Source organism: Pantherophis guttatus, chromosome 9 (genome assembly GCF_059756535.1).
Source record: "Pantherophis guttatus breed Tessera chromosome 9, ASM5975653v1, whole genome shotgun sequence".
Lineage (NCBI taxonomy): Eukaryota > Metazoa > Chordata > Lepidosauria > Squamata > Colubridae > Pantherophis > Pantherophis guttatus.
In genome coordinates this window covers 12,431,172-12,446,268 of record NC_142071.1, presented here as the reverse complement: position 1 = coordinate 12,446,268, position 15,097 = coordinate 12,431,172, and the positions used below count along the sequence as shown (strand labels likewise).

At 43.9% G+C, this 15,097-nt stretch overlaps 1 protein-coding gene across 1 annotated transcript; it reads left to right on the top strand.

The window, feature by feature from the left end:
* The first annotated feature begins 13,745 nt into the window (after positions 1 to 13,745).
* On the top strand, positions 13,746 to 14,384 carry LOC148112475 (uncharacterized). Its single transcript, XM_087875857.1, has one exon. The coding sequence runs from the start codon at positions 13,746 to 13,748 to the stop codon at positions 14,382 to 14,384; it is 639 nt and encodes a 212-aa protein (XP_087731983.1).
* Positions 14,385 to 15,097: the final 713 nt, after the last annotated feature.

Genomic DNA, 15,097 nt, shown 5'->3' with positions numbered 1-15,097 from the left:
AATTCTGTTCACCCTTATCTGATGCCAATTTAATGTTGAACTTTAGTTAATTAGATTCTTGACTCTAGCCCAAATTAAGGGATTACAAGGTCATAAAAAAGAGTTTTTATTCTTGTCTATAAACTTGAGCATAAATATTCTGAATTCCAACTTAATGTATGATCCTAATTCTTTGCACCTGATATAGTGCCAATGAAATTTTCTAAATTTTGATGGTCTAATTATGGGGGCAAGGCCACAGGGCAAATGATCCATATTGATCCTGATTATTATTATTGTTATTTTTAATTTGATTTATATGCCACCCTTCTCTGGAGACTCAGGGCGGCTTACAATGCGTTAAGCAATAGCCTTCATACTTTTGTATATTTATACAAAGTCAGCTTATTGCCCCCACAAACTGGGTCCTCATTTAACCTACTTTAGAAAGGATGGAAGGCTGAGTCAACCTTGAGCCTGGTAAGATTTTCTATTTAAAGGTATTTTCCTCAGAATTAATTCATTAGCTAACCTCTTAGTACTGTTCTAAAATATTACCTTTGCAGTTATTCCCCACAATAACAACTAATGGGTGAGAAAAACAACAACAGATATTTCTATGGGAAGTGAAGAAACCAAGGATATAATCAAAAGCAATATTTCAGTTTTTAGAAGCAAGAGGTATAATTAAAAATTACTTTGAAGCAGCCACTGCTTCACATATAACACACTGCATTAGTTTCACTTATGTGTTATTTTGGAATAAGCTAGAATTTCCAATCAACTGAAGAGTGCATTTTGGTACAGAAAATTTGATCAGTATCATCAAAGAAAATGTTCAGGCATCAAAATGTATTAATATCTGGAAGAAACTTTTTACATCTTCAGGTTTTTTAATATACTTTATATGCAAGATATCGGAGAACAAAGTTTTATTAGGCAGTATGAAGTTTTGGGGGATGGACTATTTTTTTAAGGCTTAAGTGAAAAAATGATTAAAATTGGAAAGTGAACACATAAGTAGAATATATATAATTTTGGAAACGATGCTGTTTTGGATTTCAGGGGCTGAATTTTTACATGTCATATGCTTTAGCCATTTGATTTGAATACATTTCCTATGTAGACATACAACCATGTAGGAACCAACATAGAAGTGCTTCCTTCTAGAGTGTTTGTTTTTTCTTTTTTTCCCTCTCCAACTTTTTCCAATCTAGCCTACAATCCAAGTTCAATGCTGATTTCCTTTTTTTTTAGATCAGCCAAGATCATATATTAGGAAAATCATAATTAATATGACTTTCACTGTATTCGCTGTACACACAATTGTGTATCGTCTGACCCATCCACTGTGATCATTAAGTTCACAGATGACACTACCGTAATGGGTCTTATTACAAGTGGAGATGAAACAGTTTACAGGGGGAGATTCAAAAACTATCCACATGGTGCTTAAAAAACAATCTGCATCTGAACATCAGCAAGACCAAGGAGATGGTGTTGGACTTCCGGAGGAAGAGAGAGGAACCTGCCCCACTTTACATCAAGGGGGGCTGTGTAGAGAGAGTTTCCTCCTTTAAATTCCTGGGAGTCCATCTCAGCGAAGACCTCACCTGGAAAAACAACATGATCCAGGTGGCCAGGAAGGCCCAACAGAGACTCCATTTCCTTAGGGTCTTGCATAAAAACAGGGTGGAACAACAACTGATGACCTCCTTTTACCGATCCACAATAGAAAGTGTCCTCACTTACTGCATCATGGTAAGGCATGCCGGTTTGACAGTTGTGGATAGAAAAACATTACAGAGGGTGGTGAGCACAGCACAAAACATTGTGGGCTGTCCCCTGATACCACTAGGGCTCTCTGCCTTAGAAGAGTGAGGAAAATCTTCAGGGATGACTCATACCCTGGTTACCACTTCTTTATCCTCCTACCATTGGGAAGAAGATATAGAAGCATAGCCAGCCACACAAACAGGCTGAAAAACACTTTTTATCCATAGGCTGTCAGACTCCTGAATGTGAAATAACATCATAACTATGTAGTATGATGGACTTGCAGGGCCAGCACAATATGTAACATGTTCACACTGGTGAAATAGGACCGGGTGATTGTTAATATGATTTATTGGGTTAGGGATTTTCTGTCTTCACTGTGAGTTGTATTATGTTGGGGGTTGCACTAGGTAAGCTCAATCTCATTGTACATATGTTGTGCACTGATAATAAAGATTTGAATTGAATTGATATCTTATGAGACAATTAAATGTGAAACATTGCTCCTAGAGGAGAAACTAGAAATAGCACTTAGACTTATATTCTGCTTCACAGTGCTTTACAGCCCACTCTAAGTGGTTACAGAGTCAGCAAATTGTCCCCAACAATCCTCATTTTACCAGCCTCAGAAGGATGGAAAGCTGAATCAACTTTGAACTAGTGAGAACCGAACTGCTGGCAGCCGGCAGTCAGCAGAATTAGCCTATGTCAGGTGTGCCTCCTTTCAATACTCAAGAAAGAAAAACCCCAACTCCATTTTCATAGAGAAAGGTACTTTTACTGAGTATGAACTGAATGCAACCAAAGAAAAGCAAGGTCTGAGGCAATAGGCGTGAAAATCACATATAGAAAACATCTCCAAAATCCTTCCCGCAACTGTCCAACGAAAATTATCCAATCCACATTCCCCTCAGGGGTCATGTGGGGTGCAACATCCGATGGTGCCATCCTTCTGCTATGCCATGACGGTCGACCTTGACCTTGTTATCAGCTTCATAGAAAACGCTGAAGAAAACTTTATCTTCTCTTCTCCACCAGCTCACTTCCCCCCTCCCAGGCATTCCAATAGCTCCCCCCTCCCCCTGTTTCATGGCAGACGAGCAAGCAAGCAATGAAAAAGCGGAGGCTGACAGCCTGCAATACTGCATTCTAACCACTGCACCAGCACAGCTCTAAAAAGGCATAAAATTGACTTCACTAGAGACTTCAGTTCTTTTCAGAGCAAACTGAGTTCTCCACTCATGACAGACAGTAGGGTATTCTCCAGCATAATTGTACTAAATAGGCATCCTAAATTTTCCTTAAATCCTAGTTTGGAGATTAATTTTAAACACATTGACATTAGTTTTCAATTGATTGCAATCCATGCACTAGCAAAAGTGTTGTTGTTTGTATCTATTGCCTCTTTTACCTCAAAAGTAAAATAGAGTTATCTTTAGGAAAAACATTTAATGGTTCATTTGGTGGCACAGAAAATCTACAGTCCCACTTCAGTTCCACTTCGGTATCCAGCCAACAATTGAAATAACTCCTAGGCTTCCTTCTTTAATGGTCCTTTTTAAAATTATCGACCAAAAGTGCATATAATTTGGCAGGATATCTGGATTTAAACCATCATATCCAGTTTGGAAGGGTTTTAAAATATTGACACTGTCAGTATCATTTATTTCCAAGGCAGACAAATGAAGGTGGGAATAAAGGAAAGAAAATGCATATAAATTGAGCTCAACAACATCGAAAGAGAAAAAGTTTCTCCTTTCACCCAAACAGTGTTAATCAGAAAAGGCTGAAATACATAATATCATTTCTCTTGAATAAAGCTGACAGAATATAAATCACTGTTAATAGTGCCAAGTCTCCACAAGAATGTGGAAGGAAGGTGTGTTGCTGCTCTATACACATTTTGTATGCTTCAAAGCCTTCCACTTTGTCTGGAAATTCTGAATAATAGAGGATCCTGAGCCATGTATATGAAAGTTGGATTAATGTGCAAGATTTAATCTACAGTTTGCAAGGACCAGGCAAATTCCAGGGGAAATCAAGAGTTTAAGCAGTCTCTCCCAAACAGGAAATAGGTCTCAAATCCGACTTGTAACATATTGCTTATGACACATTCCTTGTTGCAAGCCAATTTTCTCTTCCCCTCCCCAACTGAATTGAATGTAGTAGTGTGGAAAAAAATGAGTAAGGTCTCCAAAGAGTTCAGAGCTTACATTTTCTAAGAGGGGAATGCAAAGACTAAAGCTCTGGTTTTAACTGTGGCTGTTAAATAGCAGATGAGATCACTGGACTTTGATCTGCGTTAAAGCAAGTCAGACAATCTAAGCATTCATTTCTGCATTGTGCATTGCAACCTTCTCTAACTTGGTGCCCTCCAACTGAATTGAGATTAAGACAGATCTCTCAGCACAATAATAAACTTGTATCTTGGAGTGATGACCCAAAACTCAGAGTTTGTGGAACAAGGAGAAAAAATCTGTCACAAAATGTTGACCTGGATTTGGAAAAGGAGCTAATAATTTCTCTAGGAATGCAACACAGCACAACATTGCTTATTACTGGGCCATGTCAGCTGAACTGACATTAGAACAAATGACTTTTCACCCCTGGGCTTCCTAGTCACTATTCAGCTGAAGCTGATCTCAGCAAATCTTACGCTGCAAATAACTCGGAGCATTGCAGATCACTGATTCTCCTCTATTTTAGCAATAGCAATAGCACTAGCATTTTGACTTATATACTGCTTTACACAACTCTTTATGCAGTTTACAGAGTCAGCATATTGCCCCCAACAATCTGGGTCCTCATTTTACCGACTTCAGAAGGATGGAAGGCTGAGCCTTCCTTAAGCCAGTGAGGATCGAACTCCTGGCAGTGGGCAGAAATAGCCTGCAGCACTGCCTTCTAACCACTGCCTTCTAACCACTGCACTGCACCACCATGGCTCCTTATGAATTATGACTTTACTGTGTGTTTTGTTTCTATCATGGGAAGGTCCTCTTAGTTCCCCATCTCTATAATTTTCTCCAATTCAAGTCTTGTTGATGTTTTTACTGCTGTTACTATTTGACATCACAACTGAACAAAAGCTGAAGCTGAATGCAGAGCTGTCTTCTGCTGGAACAACAGAGAAGCTCTTGCAGTATTTGCCTTCTCTGTCATTCTGGCCAACTTTAATCTATATTATTTAAGAAATGGGGCAAGCATCTTTTCTATGAGCTGGAAGAACAGGAAAACACAATGCTCTGGATATGTCTGATATTTCCTTATTTTTTTGGTGGAGGGGCACTTTAACAAAATTGTGATTTTGGAAGAGCTTGTTTGATTCCAACAATTGCAGAAAGTTTCTCAGGTGAGAATTTGGAAGACTCAGCCCTCTTACATTGCTCAAAAGCAATTCTTTAGTGTTTCCTGAAAGTGGGAGTTTGAGGTATTTAATGATTAAAAACATGATGTCCTTGAATACAAGTTAGGGGAAGGAATTGCCATGGTCCTTTAGGCTGCCAAAATGAGTAACATAAAGACAGCGGTAATGAGTCTGCCTGGAGTGATTAGATTTCTAATTAGAAGAACACATATCTTATTCAAGTGTGGTAATCCCTGCCTGTTTGTAATATCAGTTGGCTTGCCTCCATCCACATTCTGGAATCTAAAAGAGAACACACAAGATAAAATACTGTACAGTACCTTCATTTTAGCAGTCTACCATTTTACCTGTGTTTTCCAAAATGTGTCTGGGAAAAAAATCATGATGTCACTTTTTAAAAAGTTACTTTTTCTTAATTTGCATTCAATGGCTCAGCAGTTAAAGATGCTGAATTTGTCAGCTGAAAGCTAACAGTCTGGGTTCAAGACCTGAGCACCATACAACGGGGTGAGCTCCCTTCCTTGCCCCAGCTCCTGCCCACAAAAGCATGCAAATGCGAGTAGATTAACAGGTACCACTTTGGTGAGAAGGTAACAGCATTCCATGCACCTTTGGTGTCCAGCCATGCTGGCCACATGACCATGGAAAATGTCTTCGGACAATGTCGGTTCCCTTGGCCAAGAAACAGAGATGAGCACCGCACCATAGAGTCGGACACAACTGGGCAGGGAAACCTTTATTTTTACCTTTAGACCAATGTACACTACATGAAGTAAGGGAATGGAATAGAGTATACATAGGTAAGCAGTTTTCTACTCTTTGGCATGGAATAGGGATACAGGGATTTCAGTTTATCCAGGATCTGCAGGACCTGGGATGGAGCAGTGATTTTTTTCCCTCTGTATTGTCAGTGCTGCAATGTTCATAGAACAGAAGAGAACCATGGACTATTTTCATGGAATAAAGTATCAGGAGAATGAAAATGATGCTGGTGTGAAAACTGCCTTGGGGAAGCTTTAAATTGACAGATGCTCAAGTGGTGAAAGAGGAGCAGAGCAGGTTTTCCATTCTGACAATGCTATGCCAAGAAAAGATGACTTGCAGTCACTTGAAGAAAATAAGGTGGTTGTTAAAAGGTTCAAATATGCAAAAGTGTCCAATTCTAGGAAGAACACCTAAAGAGAACAACAAGTTGTCCTTAAAATAATTGACTCTATATACTACTAAGACTCTTGTGTCTGTTTGATTGTTTATAACATTCACTTGGCCAAAATGGTACATAGGGCAACAATTTTTTAATCAACATCCCTCTGATGGGGTAATTTGTGGAATGTGTCAAAAATGGGAACCTATGGCTCCTATGCAGTTGAAATTTGGCAAAGTTGTGGCTGTTTCAGTGCTGCCATGCTGCCACAGTCAACTGTAGAATAGAATAGAATAGAATAGAATAGAATAGAATAGAATAGAATAGAATAGAATAGAATAGAATAGAATAGAATAGAATAGAATAGAATTCTTTACTGGCCAAATGTGATTGGACACACAAGGAATTTGTCTTTGGTGCAAAACACATTCAGGTCATCTGCCAGTTGTTGATTTCCTTCAGCCTGGGAAGGAGGTGTGCCGTAATCAGTGATATTTTTAAATAGTTTTCCACATGTTTGCTGGTTCATTTGTTGAGAACCTATTTCTTAGCTTTTCAGAGTAGCTTCCTTTTGCTGCTCTGATCTGTTTATGTTTTGTTTTATGTTTCTGGCCTGATTGTACGGCATTCTATCACCTTTTCTGTAGGCTTCCTCTTTGGAACGATGTAGCTGCTTAAGTTTAACTGTGAACCAAGGTTTATTGTTACTGTGTATTCTCAAGTTCCTGGTTGGTACACATAGGTCTTCACAGAAGCTGGCATACGATGTTACAGTATTTGTGAGTTCATCTAAATCTGCAGAGGTATTTTCAAAGACATTCAGTGTAGTCAAAGCAGACTTGTAGCTTTAGCTTTGTCTCCTCAGTCTAGGTCCTCACTGATTTAATTGTTGGTTTCATGGTTTTAAATCTTTCTCTGTAAGCAGGTACATGGTGAATCATGCAATGATCAGAGTCCCACAGCTGCTCATGGTAAGGACCAATAAGCATCTTTTAGTGTTGTGTAGCAATGGTCTAAAGTATTCTATACTAAAGTAGTCACATGATCATCATTTGTAATATTCACTGTCAGCTTTCTACAATTCTTGCCAACCCAGCAGATCAGAACATGCAAATGCAAGTAGATAAATAGGTACCACTTTGGTGGGAAAATAACAGGGACATGAAAGGAGCCCCCTTGGGCATCCCTGGGGCAATGGTGATGTCACTGGCTGATCCTTTCAACCAGGAAGCTTCTGAGATGAATGCAGCAGTGGCTTTCTGGGGAAACTGGCAGGAAGTTGTAACTGATCCTGCTCACACTACTTTTGTGTCCATCCATGGTCATACTATTTCTCTGTTTTGGTAAGGAAATATCTCTGGAATGATTATTCAACAAGTCATGGGTTGTCTGATGAGAGGAGAGGGGAGGGGAGGAGAAGGGAAGGGAGGGGAGAGGAGGGGAGGGGAGGGGAGGGGAAGGGAGGGGAGGAGAGGAGAGGAGAGGAGAGGAGAGGAGAGGAGAAGAGAAGAGAAGAGAAGAGAAGAGAAGAGAAGAGAAGAGAAGAGAAGAGAAGAGAAGAGAAGAGAAGAGAAGAATATTGTATCTGACCAAGTGTGATTGGACACCGAAGAAATTTGTCTCCAGTGCAGAAGCTCTCGTTGCTCTACTTAAAATCAGAGCAATGGCTTCAGAAACTATAGCAAATGTAACCTTGCAGCAAACTAGCTGCAAGGTTACTAAAACCCTAGTCTGGAAGAGAAAGCTATTGTAAACTCATTTACCTTATATCCAAAGAGTTGTAACTAAGCATATTTAATTTAATACCAATTACCCCTAAAAACAATCCCTTGCTTCAAGATGAAAAGCATTTGTTTCCTCAGGTAAATACTTCCATTAATAAACAAATTAAGTTCTGCTCATCTTGTCTCCATGGGGTGTCTGCAATTCCTTCCACCCTTTTATCGCCTAAGAGCTGTAATGCCCAGATTCCCAGCTTTCATTTCAAACAAGAGCTGGTTTTGAGTAGGGCTGCAAAGTTTCAAAGGAGTATTTGACATTAATGAAGATTCAGGAAAAGTACAACTTCAAATGTACTTTACACAAGAACATCTCTCTCTATTTAAAAACCAAGCCTCACACAGCTTCTTCCAATGACTAGTCTAGAAACATTAGAAAAAACTTCCATCCATGTGTAGGTTTAGGTTTAGGTTTTATTTGATTTATATACCGCCCTACTCCCAAAGGACTCAGGGCAGTGAACAGTCACAAGATAAAACACATAAATACAAAATTTAAAAGCAAAATAAAACCGAATTAAATAATTTGGCCCAAGACAGATTTAAAACACCCCAATAATTAAGAACAGATTAAAATTTACATTTTAAAAGGGAAAATGGGAAAGTTAGGCCAGGCTAGCCTGATGGAATAAAAAGGTTTTGAGAGCACGGCGGAAGGTGCGTAGATCTGGGATCCTCCGTATCTCCTGCGGGAGCTCATTCCAGATCGTAGGTGCCCCCACAGAGAAGGCTCTCCCCCTGGGGGCCACCAGTCAACATTGTTTGGCCGACGGCACCCGGAGGAGCTCCTCTCTATGAGAGCATACTGTCCGGTAGGAGGCTACTGGTGGCAGCAGGTGATCCCGTAGATAACCAGGTCCTAAGCCATGGAGTGCTCTAAAGGTAACCAAAACCTTGAAGCGCACACGGAAGACCACCGGGAGCCAGTGCAGCTCGCGCAGGAGAGGTGTTGCATGGGAACGCCATATCACTCCCATAACCACCCGTGCGTCTGCACTCTGTGCCAGTTGGAGCCTCCGGGTGCTCCTCAAGGGGAGCCCCATGTAGAGAGTGTTACAGTAGTCCAGGCAGGAGGTGACGAGGGCATGAATGACCGTGCGTAAGGAGTCCCGATCCAGAAAGGGACGCAACTGGTGAATCAGGCGAACTTGATGAAAAATCCTCCCGGTCACGGCCGTCAAGTGCTCTTCTAAAGACAGCCGTGAATCCAGGAGGACGCCCAAGTTGCGAGCCCTCTCTGTGGGGGACAGCAATTCGCCCCCAATAGTCAGTGATGGCACCAACTGACTATATCAGGACGTCGGAAACCACAGCCACTCGGTCTTGGAGGGGTTGAGCCTGAGCCTGTTTCTTCCCATCCAGATCTGCACGGTCTCCAGGCACTGGGACATCACTTCAAGGGCATCGTTGGGGTGGTCCGGGGTGGAGATGTACAGCTGAGTGTCGTCAGCGTACTGATGGTACTTCACCCTGAAACCACGGATGATCTCGCCCAGTGGCTTTACATAAATGTAACATGAACAGAAGAGGCGAGAGGACCGACCCTTGTGGCACCCCACATATGAGGCACCTCGGGGTCGACCTCTGCCCCCCTGCCAACACAGACTGCAACCGGTTGGAGAGAAAGGAGGAGAACCACCACAACACAGTGCCCCCCACTCCTAACTCTTCCAATCGGTGCAGCATGATACCATGGTCGATGGTATCAAAAGCCGCTGAGAGATCTAATAGGACCAGGACAGAGGAGCAACCTCTGTCCCGAGCCCTCCAGAGATCATCAACCAATGCGACCAATGCTGTTTCCATGCTGTACCCAGGCCTGAAGCCCGACTGGAATGGATTCAGATACACTGCTTCATCCAGGTGCTGGGGGAGCTGTCGTGCAACCACACTCTCAACAACCTTCGCCACAAAGTGAAGGTTGGAGACCGGACGATAATTAGAAAACACTGCCAGGTCCAGGGAAGGCTTCTTGAGGAGAGGCCTCACCACTGCCTCTTTCAAGGTGGTGGGGAAGTCACCCTCACCCAGTGAAGCATTTATAAACCCCTGGAGCCAGCCTCGCGTCACCTCCCGAGAAGCCAGCACTAACCAGGAGGGACACGGGTCCAACAAACATGTGGTCGTGTTTAATCTACCCAGAATCCTGTCCATGTCATCAGGAGTCACAGGATCAAACTCATCCCAGATAACATTCTCAAGACCTGCCTCAGTCATCCCCCCTAAAACTACCCAGTCGGAGTCCAGGTCTTCCCGAATCTGAGTGATTTTGTCATGCAGATACTGTACAAAGTCCTTGGCTCTACCCTCCAAAGGTAGAGGCTGGTGGAGCAAGGAGCGGGTCACCCTAAACAGGGTGGCCAGGCGGTTATCTGATGATGCAATAAGAGCAGCAAAATAATTACACTTTGCTGCTTTTATTGCCACTAGGTAATTCTTAATATGAGATCTTACCAGTGTCCGGTCAGATTCGGAAAGGCTGGCCCTTCAACTGCTCTCTAGACGTCTTTTCCATCGCTTCATCTCCCTTAGCTCCTCAGTAAACCAAGGAGCCAGATGAGATCGGCGCCGGGTCAGAGGCCGCAAAGGCACGACCCGATCCAGAGCTCCAGCAGTCGCCCTATCCCAGGCAGCCACTAGGTCTCCAGTCAAGGCATGAGCCAGAGCCTCAGGGAATGGCCCAAGCTCCATCTGGAACCTATCAGGCTCCATCAGGCGCTTGGGGCAGAACCATCTTACCGGCTCCACCTCCCTGCGGCGGGGTGCAGCGGTTCGAAGGTCAAGGCAAAGGAGAGAGTGATCCGACCATGACAAGGGCTCGGTGACTATATCCCCTATCTCAAGATCACTCAACCACTGCCCAGAGACAAAAACCAGGTCCAGCATGTTACCCCCCATGTGGGTATATATGTATAGTATATATGAAAGACTTTTCCAGCTTTAGAATGGCTGGATGAGAATTCTTGGTGATGTAAAAGATCCAATTAAGGAGAAATCAAGAACCTGGCTAAAACCATAATAAGTAAAATTGAAATTGAGAATTGGGCAGAAAGCCAGATAAATTTATTCATTAGTCTATTTTAACAGATTAACAGAGTTGGAAGGGACCTCATAGGTCATCTAGTCCAACCCCTCCCCCTCAAGCAGGAGACCATAGACCAGGGCTCAACAACCTGCGGCTCTGGAGCCACATCACTCCTCTGCTGTGGCTTCCTGTCACTCAAAATATGTGTCACAACTGCCAATGTGTGACACCTGCCGGCATGCAGTTTATTGAGCTTTTCAACTCCCGGTAGGCCAATCATAGATAAATCCAAGGAAAGAAAAGTTTCAGAAGAAAACAGAACATTTAATTCAACTACATATGCTAGTTTTGTGGCCACTCAAGAAATAGCCAGGCACGGGAAGGGTTCTGTGGCTCCCAGTGTTTTCTTTTCTGTGGGAAATGGGTCCAAATGGCTCTTTGAGTGTTTAAGGTTCCAGACCCCTGCCCTACACCATTTCTGACAAATGGCAGTCCAATCTTTTCTTGAAAGTCTCAAGTGATGAAGCTCCTACAACTTCCGAAGGCAACTTATGTTCCATTGGTTGATTGTTCTCACTGTCAGAAAGTCCCTCCTCATTTCTAGGTTGAATCTCTCCTTCATCAGTTTCCATCCATTATTCCTTGTCTGGCCTTCAGGTGCTTTGGAAAACAGCTTGACCTCCTCCTCTCTGTAGCAGGCCGTCAAATATTGGAACACTGCTATCATGTCTCCCTGGTCCTTCTCTTCCCTAGAGTAGCCATGCTGAATATTTGCAACCGTTCATCATATGTTTTAGCCTAAAGATTCTTATGTTGAAATGGCAGAAATAAAATCCAGGATTTAGCAGGGCTTCGGAGTTGTGGAAACTTTGATAAAGAAACCACAAGCTTACAGCTGAATTTATGATCATAACCACAGGATGTATGCACAAGTATTTTTTGTATCCTGTGTACCTTATCCACTATGAGCTTTTAAATCTCTATATATTTGCTTCAAAATTCACTCAAGGTTCTTTCAGTCTTATGGGAGAACCCACCTTTGTCTAGTGCTGAACAAATGTGTTGTCAGCTTTGGAAGCCATATTATCACCAGAAGTTTCCATGCTTCTTGCACTTGGGAAAGTAGGAGGGGGGATTCAGGAGAGTGATTGTAGTTTGACATAATAGCATTCTTCCCTTCGGTAAAGGTCATAGTGTTTATGCATCTGGAGGAGGAGTGGTTGCAGTGATGGCTCAAATTGGGACAGATGATGATTGGGCCATGTGACAGAGTGATGGGTGCAGGGGCTGGATTTGAGGTTTTGATTTACTGAGGGAAAACCCGGAAATCTCAGATTTGGGTTTTCCCAGATGTGCCAGTATACCTACTCTAATAAATGGAACTTTGAGAAATGCTTGCCTTGGAGTTTTTAATTGGAGTTTGGACTTTCTGGAATGCTGACATCAAGCCGAATCCCTAAAATCATAATGGCACCCTGAAAGGGGGCTGTACGAGGTGCTGAGCCCCAGTATCGACCTAAACCTTGGGTGGTGTGAAGACTTAGCAAAGATGAAGGGGAAAGAGGAGATCTCAGAGAGAGCCATGGAGACTGATACCAGAGGACTTATTGAGACCTGGTATTCTCCTTCTGAAGAAGTGGTGTGAGCCATTGAAACTGTAGAAATGACACTAAGGCTAGGCGCTTGGCCCAAGAAGTCGGATTCCTGGAAAAATTGCCAGTCTGATTCAACTTCAGAGAGGGGACAGGAAGAGAGACTACCTGAATCTCATGCCACATCCAGCCCAATGAATTCGCCCCATGAGCCAGAATGGAGGGATGTGACAGCTTTGGGATCCGAGGATTCCCGAGACTGGAACTTGTTGCCTCTCTCTCGAAGCCAATCGTTAACCGGACTCCTGGAGCGATTTGAACAGATGGAAGTGGGAAGTTATGCCCCCCCACACACCATCTTCTCAAGTGAGATGGAGCTTTATGCAGCCCACTTTCACTTTTCCTGATCCAGGACCTGACGGAGGAATTAGCGGCCAGCAGGCACCTTTCTACCCAACCAAGGATGACAGGAGGAGTGACTCTGCATAGCTGGGCCAAGCAGCATTTGGGAGACAGCAGATGCAGCCAGCATGGGGACCGCCACTCCCACCTGCTGTCCCCCTCACCAGCCTGCTTTTGCATGACTCCCTGTAGAATGTATCCCTCCAGGCTGGGGATTCTATCCCTGGCAGGGGTGGGTCCAGTGCCAGTGGGCAACTTCTGCTCGGATTTTCCAGGGATCCCCATGGATCCAATTTGCCCTAATGATCCTGGCACATCACTGGGGGATAATCCAGCTGAAGCTCCCCCCCCCCTCTGCAGCCCTACAAGCAGCGCAGCAGCCAGCCCCTGTCCCTCCTCCGGTTGCAATCCAGCCACCAGCAGCAGCTCCGCCGCACGTTCCAGGTCAGCCACCCACACTTGCCCCACCACCCACCAGGACACACCAGCGGGTCCCAGCCCCATCACCCATCGCTGGGGCCAATCCACCTGCAAGATCATCTCCACCCCGTTTTAGGGCCACCTTTGATGAGAAGCCTTCCAAACTGAAGGCTTACTTCCTCAGTCAAATCTGGGCCCATATGGATCAGTATGGGGAACAATATAAACTAATCATGACTTAGTAGCTACAATTTCAGAGGGGATGAATGAAGGAGATGCTTCGGACTGGATAGCCCAGCTGCACAATGAGGGAACTGCTGAACTAAATGATGCTGAAGGGTTTGTTGAGCTGCTCTGGGCCAGATTCGATGACCCTGACCAGATCAATGAGAATGAAGCCACAATAAAAGAGATGAAGCAAAGTAATTGGCCCATAAAAGACTTTGTATGGGACTTTAGACGGGTTGCAGGGAACCTTGCCCATTGGCCGGACCGCATACTCCTATACTATTTTAAAGAAGCCGTGGATCAAGAAGTCATGAAAGCATGTGGCATCCAAGGGGTGCCAGAGCAACTGCAGGACTGGTATACCATGTCCATAGCTCTGGATAGAGAAATTCACCCCCTCTGCAAAGCCCCAGCAGAGAAGCTGCCTCGGAGAACTCTGGCTAAACGTCCATTTTCAAAGCCTGCTGAAATCCCTTCCACTCAACCTGCAGGGGTGATTAAATGCTATCATTGTGGACAAGTAAGTCATCGAGCTTCTGAGTGTCTGGCCCCTGCACCAGTTCCACAACAACATCCGGCCTCGGCCACCCGAGGCAGAAGAGCTCCAAGAAAGCCCCCGGATACCAGTCGATTTGCCAGACAAGCCATAGAGGTTCCCCTCCCAATTGAATAGAGCGAGGAACCTCCGGCCAAAGAAGCCCCTCCCAACATGGCTAACAGAGAAGAAGACCTGATGGCGAGTTCACCCATCCCCTCTTTTTCAATTAAAGTGAAACTGGTGGTGCCAGAAAAGGGGGAGCAAGAGAACTGCCAGCAATAATAGGTACAGGCTGTACCAGATATTTAATTGGACTTCCAAATGATGAACAGTTAGGAATCAAAACAATAGCCTTAAAGTGCCCAATTAAGTTTGAACAGGTGGATGGGACATTAATTGGTAGAGTCCCAGCCACCCAAATTACTGAACTGGTTAGATTGGATTTTGGAAGACATTGTGAATTTATACGATTTATAGTAGTGCCAAAGATGTCAGAATGTGTCATAGTGGGCCTTGCTTGGCTTGACAAGTGGGCCCCCACCATCAAATGGGAGGATGGATACCGGAAAATAATTGGAGTCGGGCCACTGCCCCCAGTCCCTCCTCCCAAGAGAAGCCAAGTGCCAGAAGCTGCAACAGCTGCTTCAGACTGCCCTCCAGGCGAGCCCCAGATTCCCAAGGAGTATAAAGACCTGGCCGAGGCATTTAGTGAGGAGGAATGTAATATCCTTCCCCCTCATCAAGCCACTGACTGTGCCATCGAATTAGAACCTGGGGCCAAATTACCAAAACCCAGAATGTACTTCATGATGCCTGCAGAAATGAACAAGTTGAGAAAGTACATCGAT

Coding starts and splice junctions, on each gene's coding strand:
- LOC148112475 (XM_087875857.1), top strand. CDS start 13,746: ATGAATGAAGGAGATGCTTCGGACTGGATAGCCCAGCTGCACAATGAG.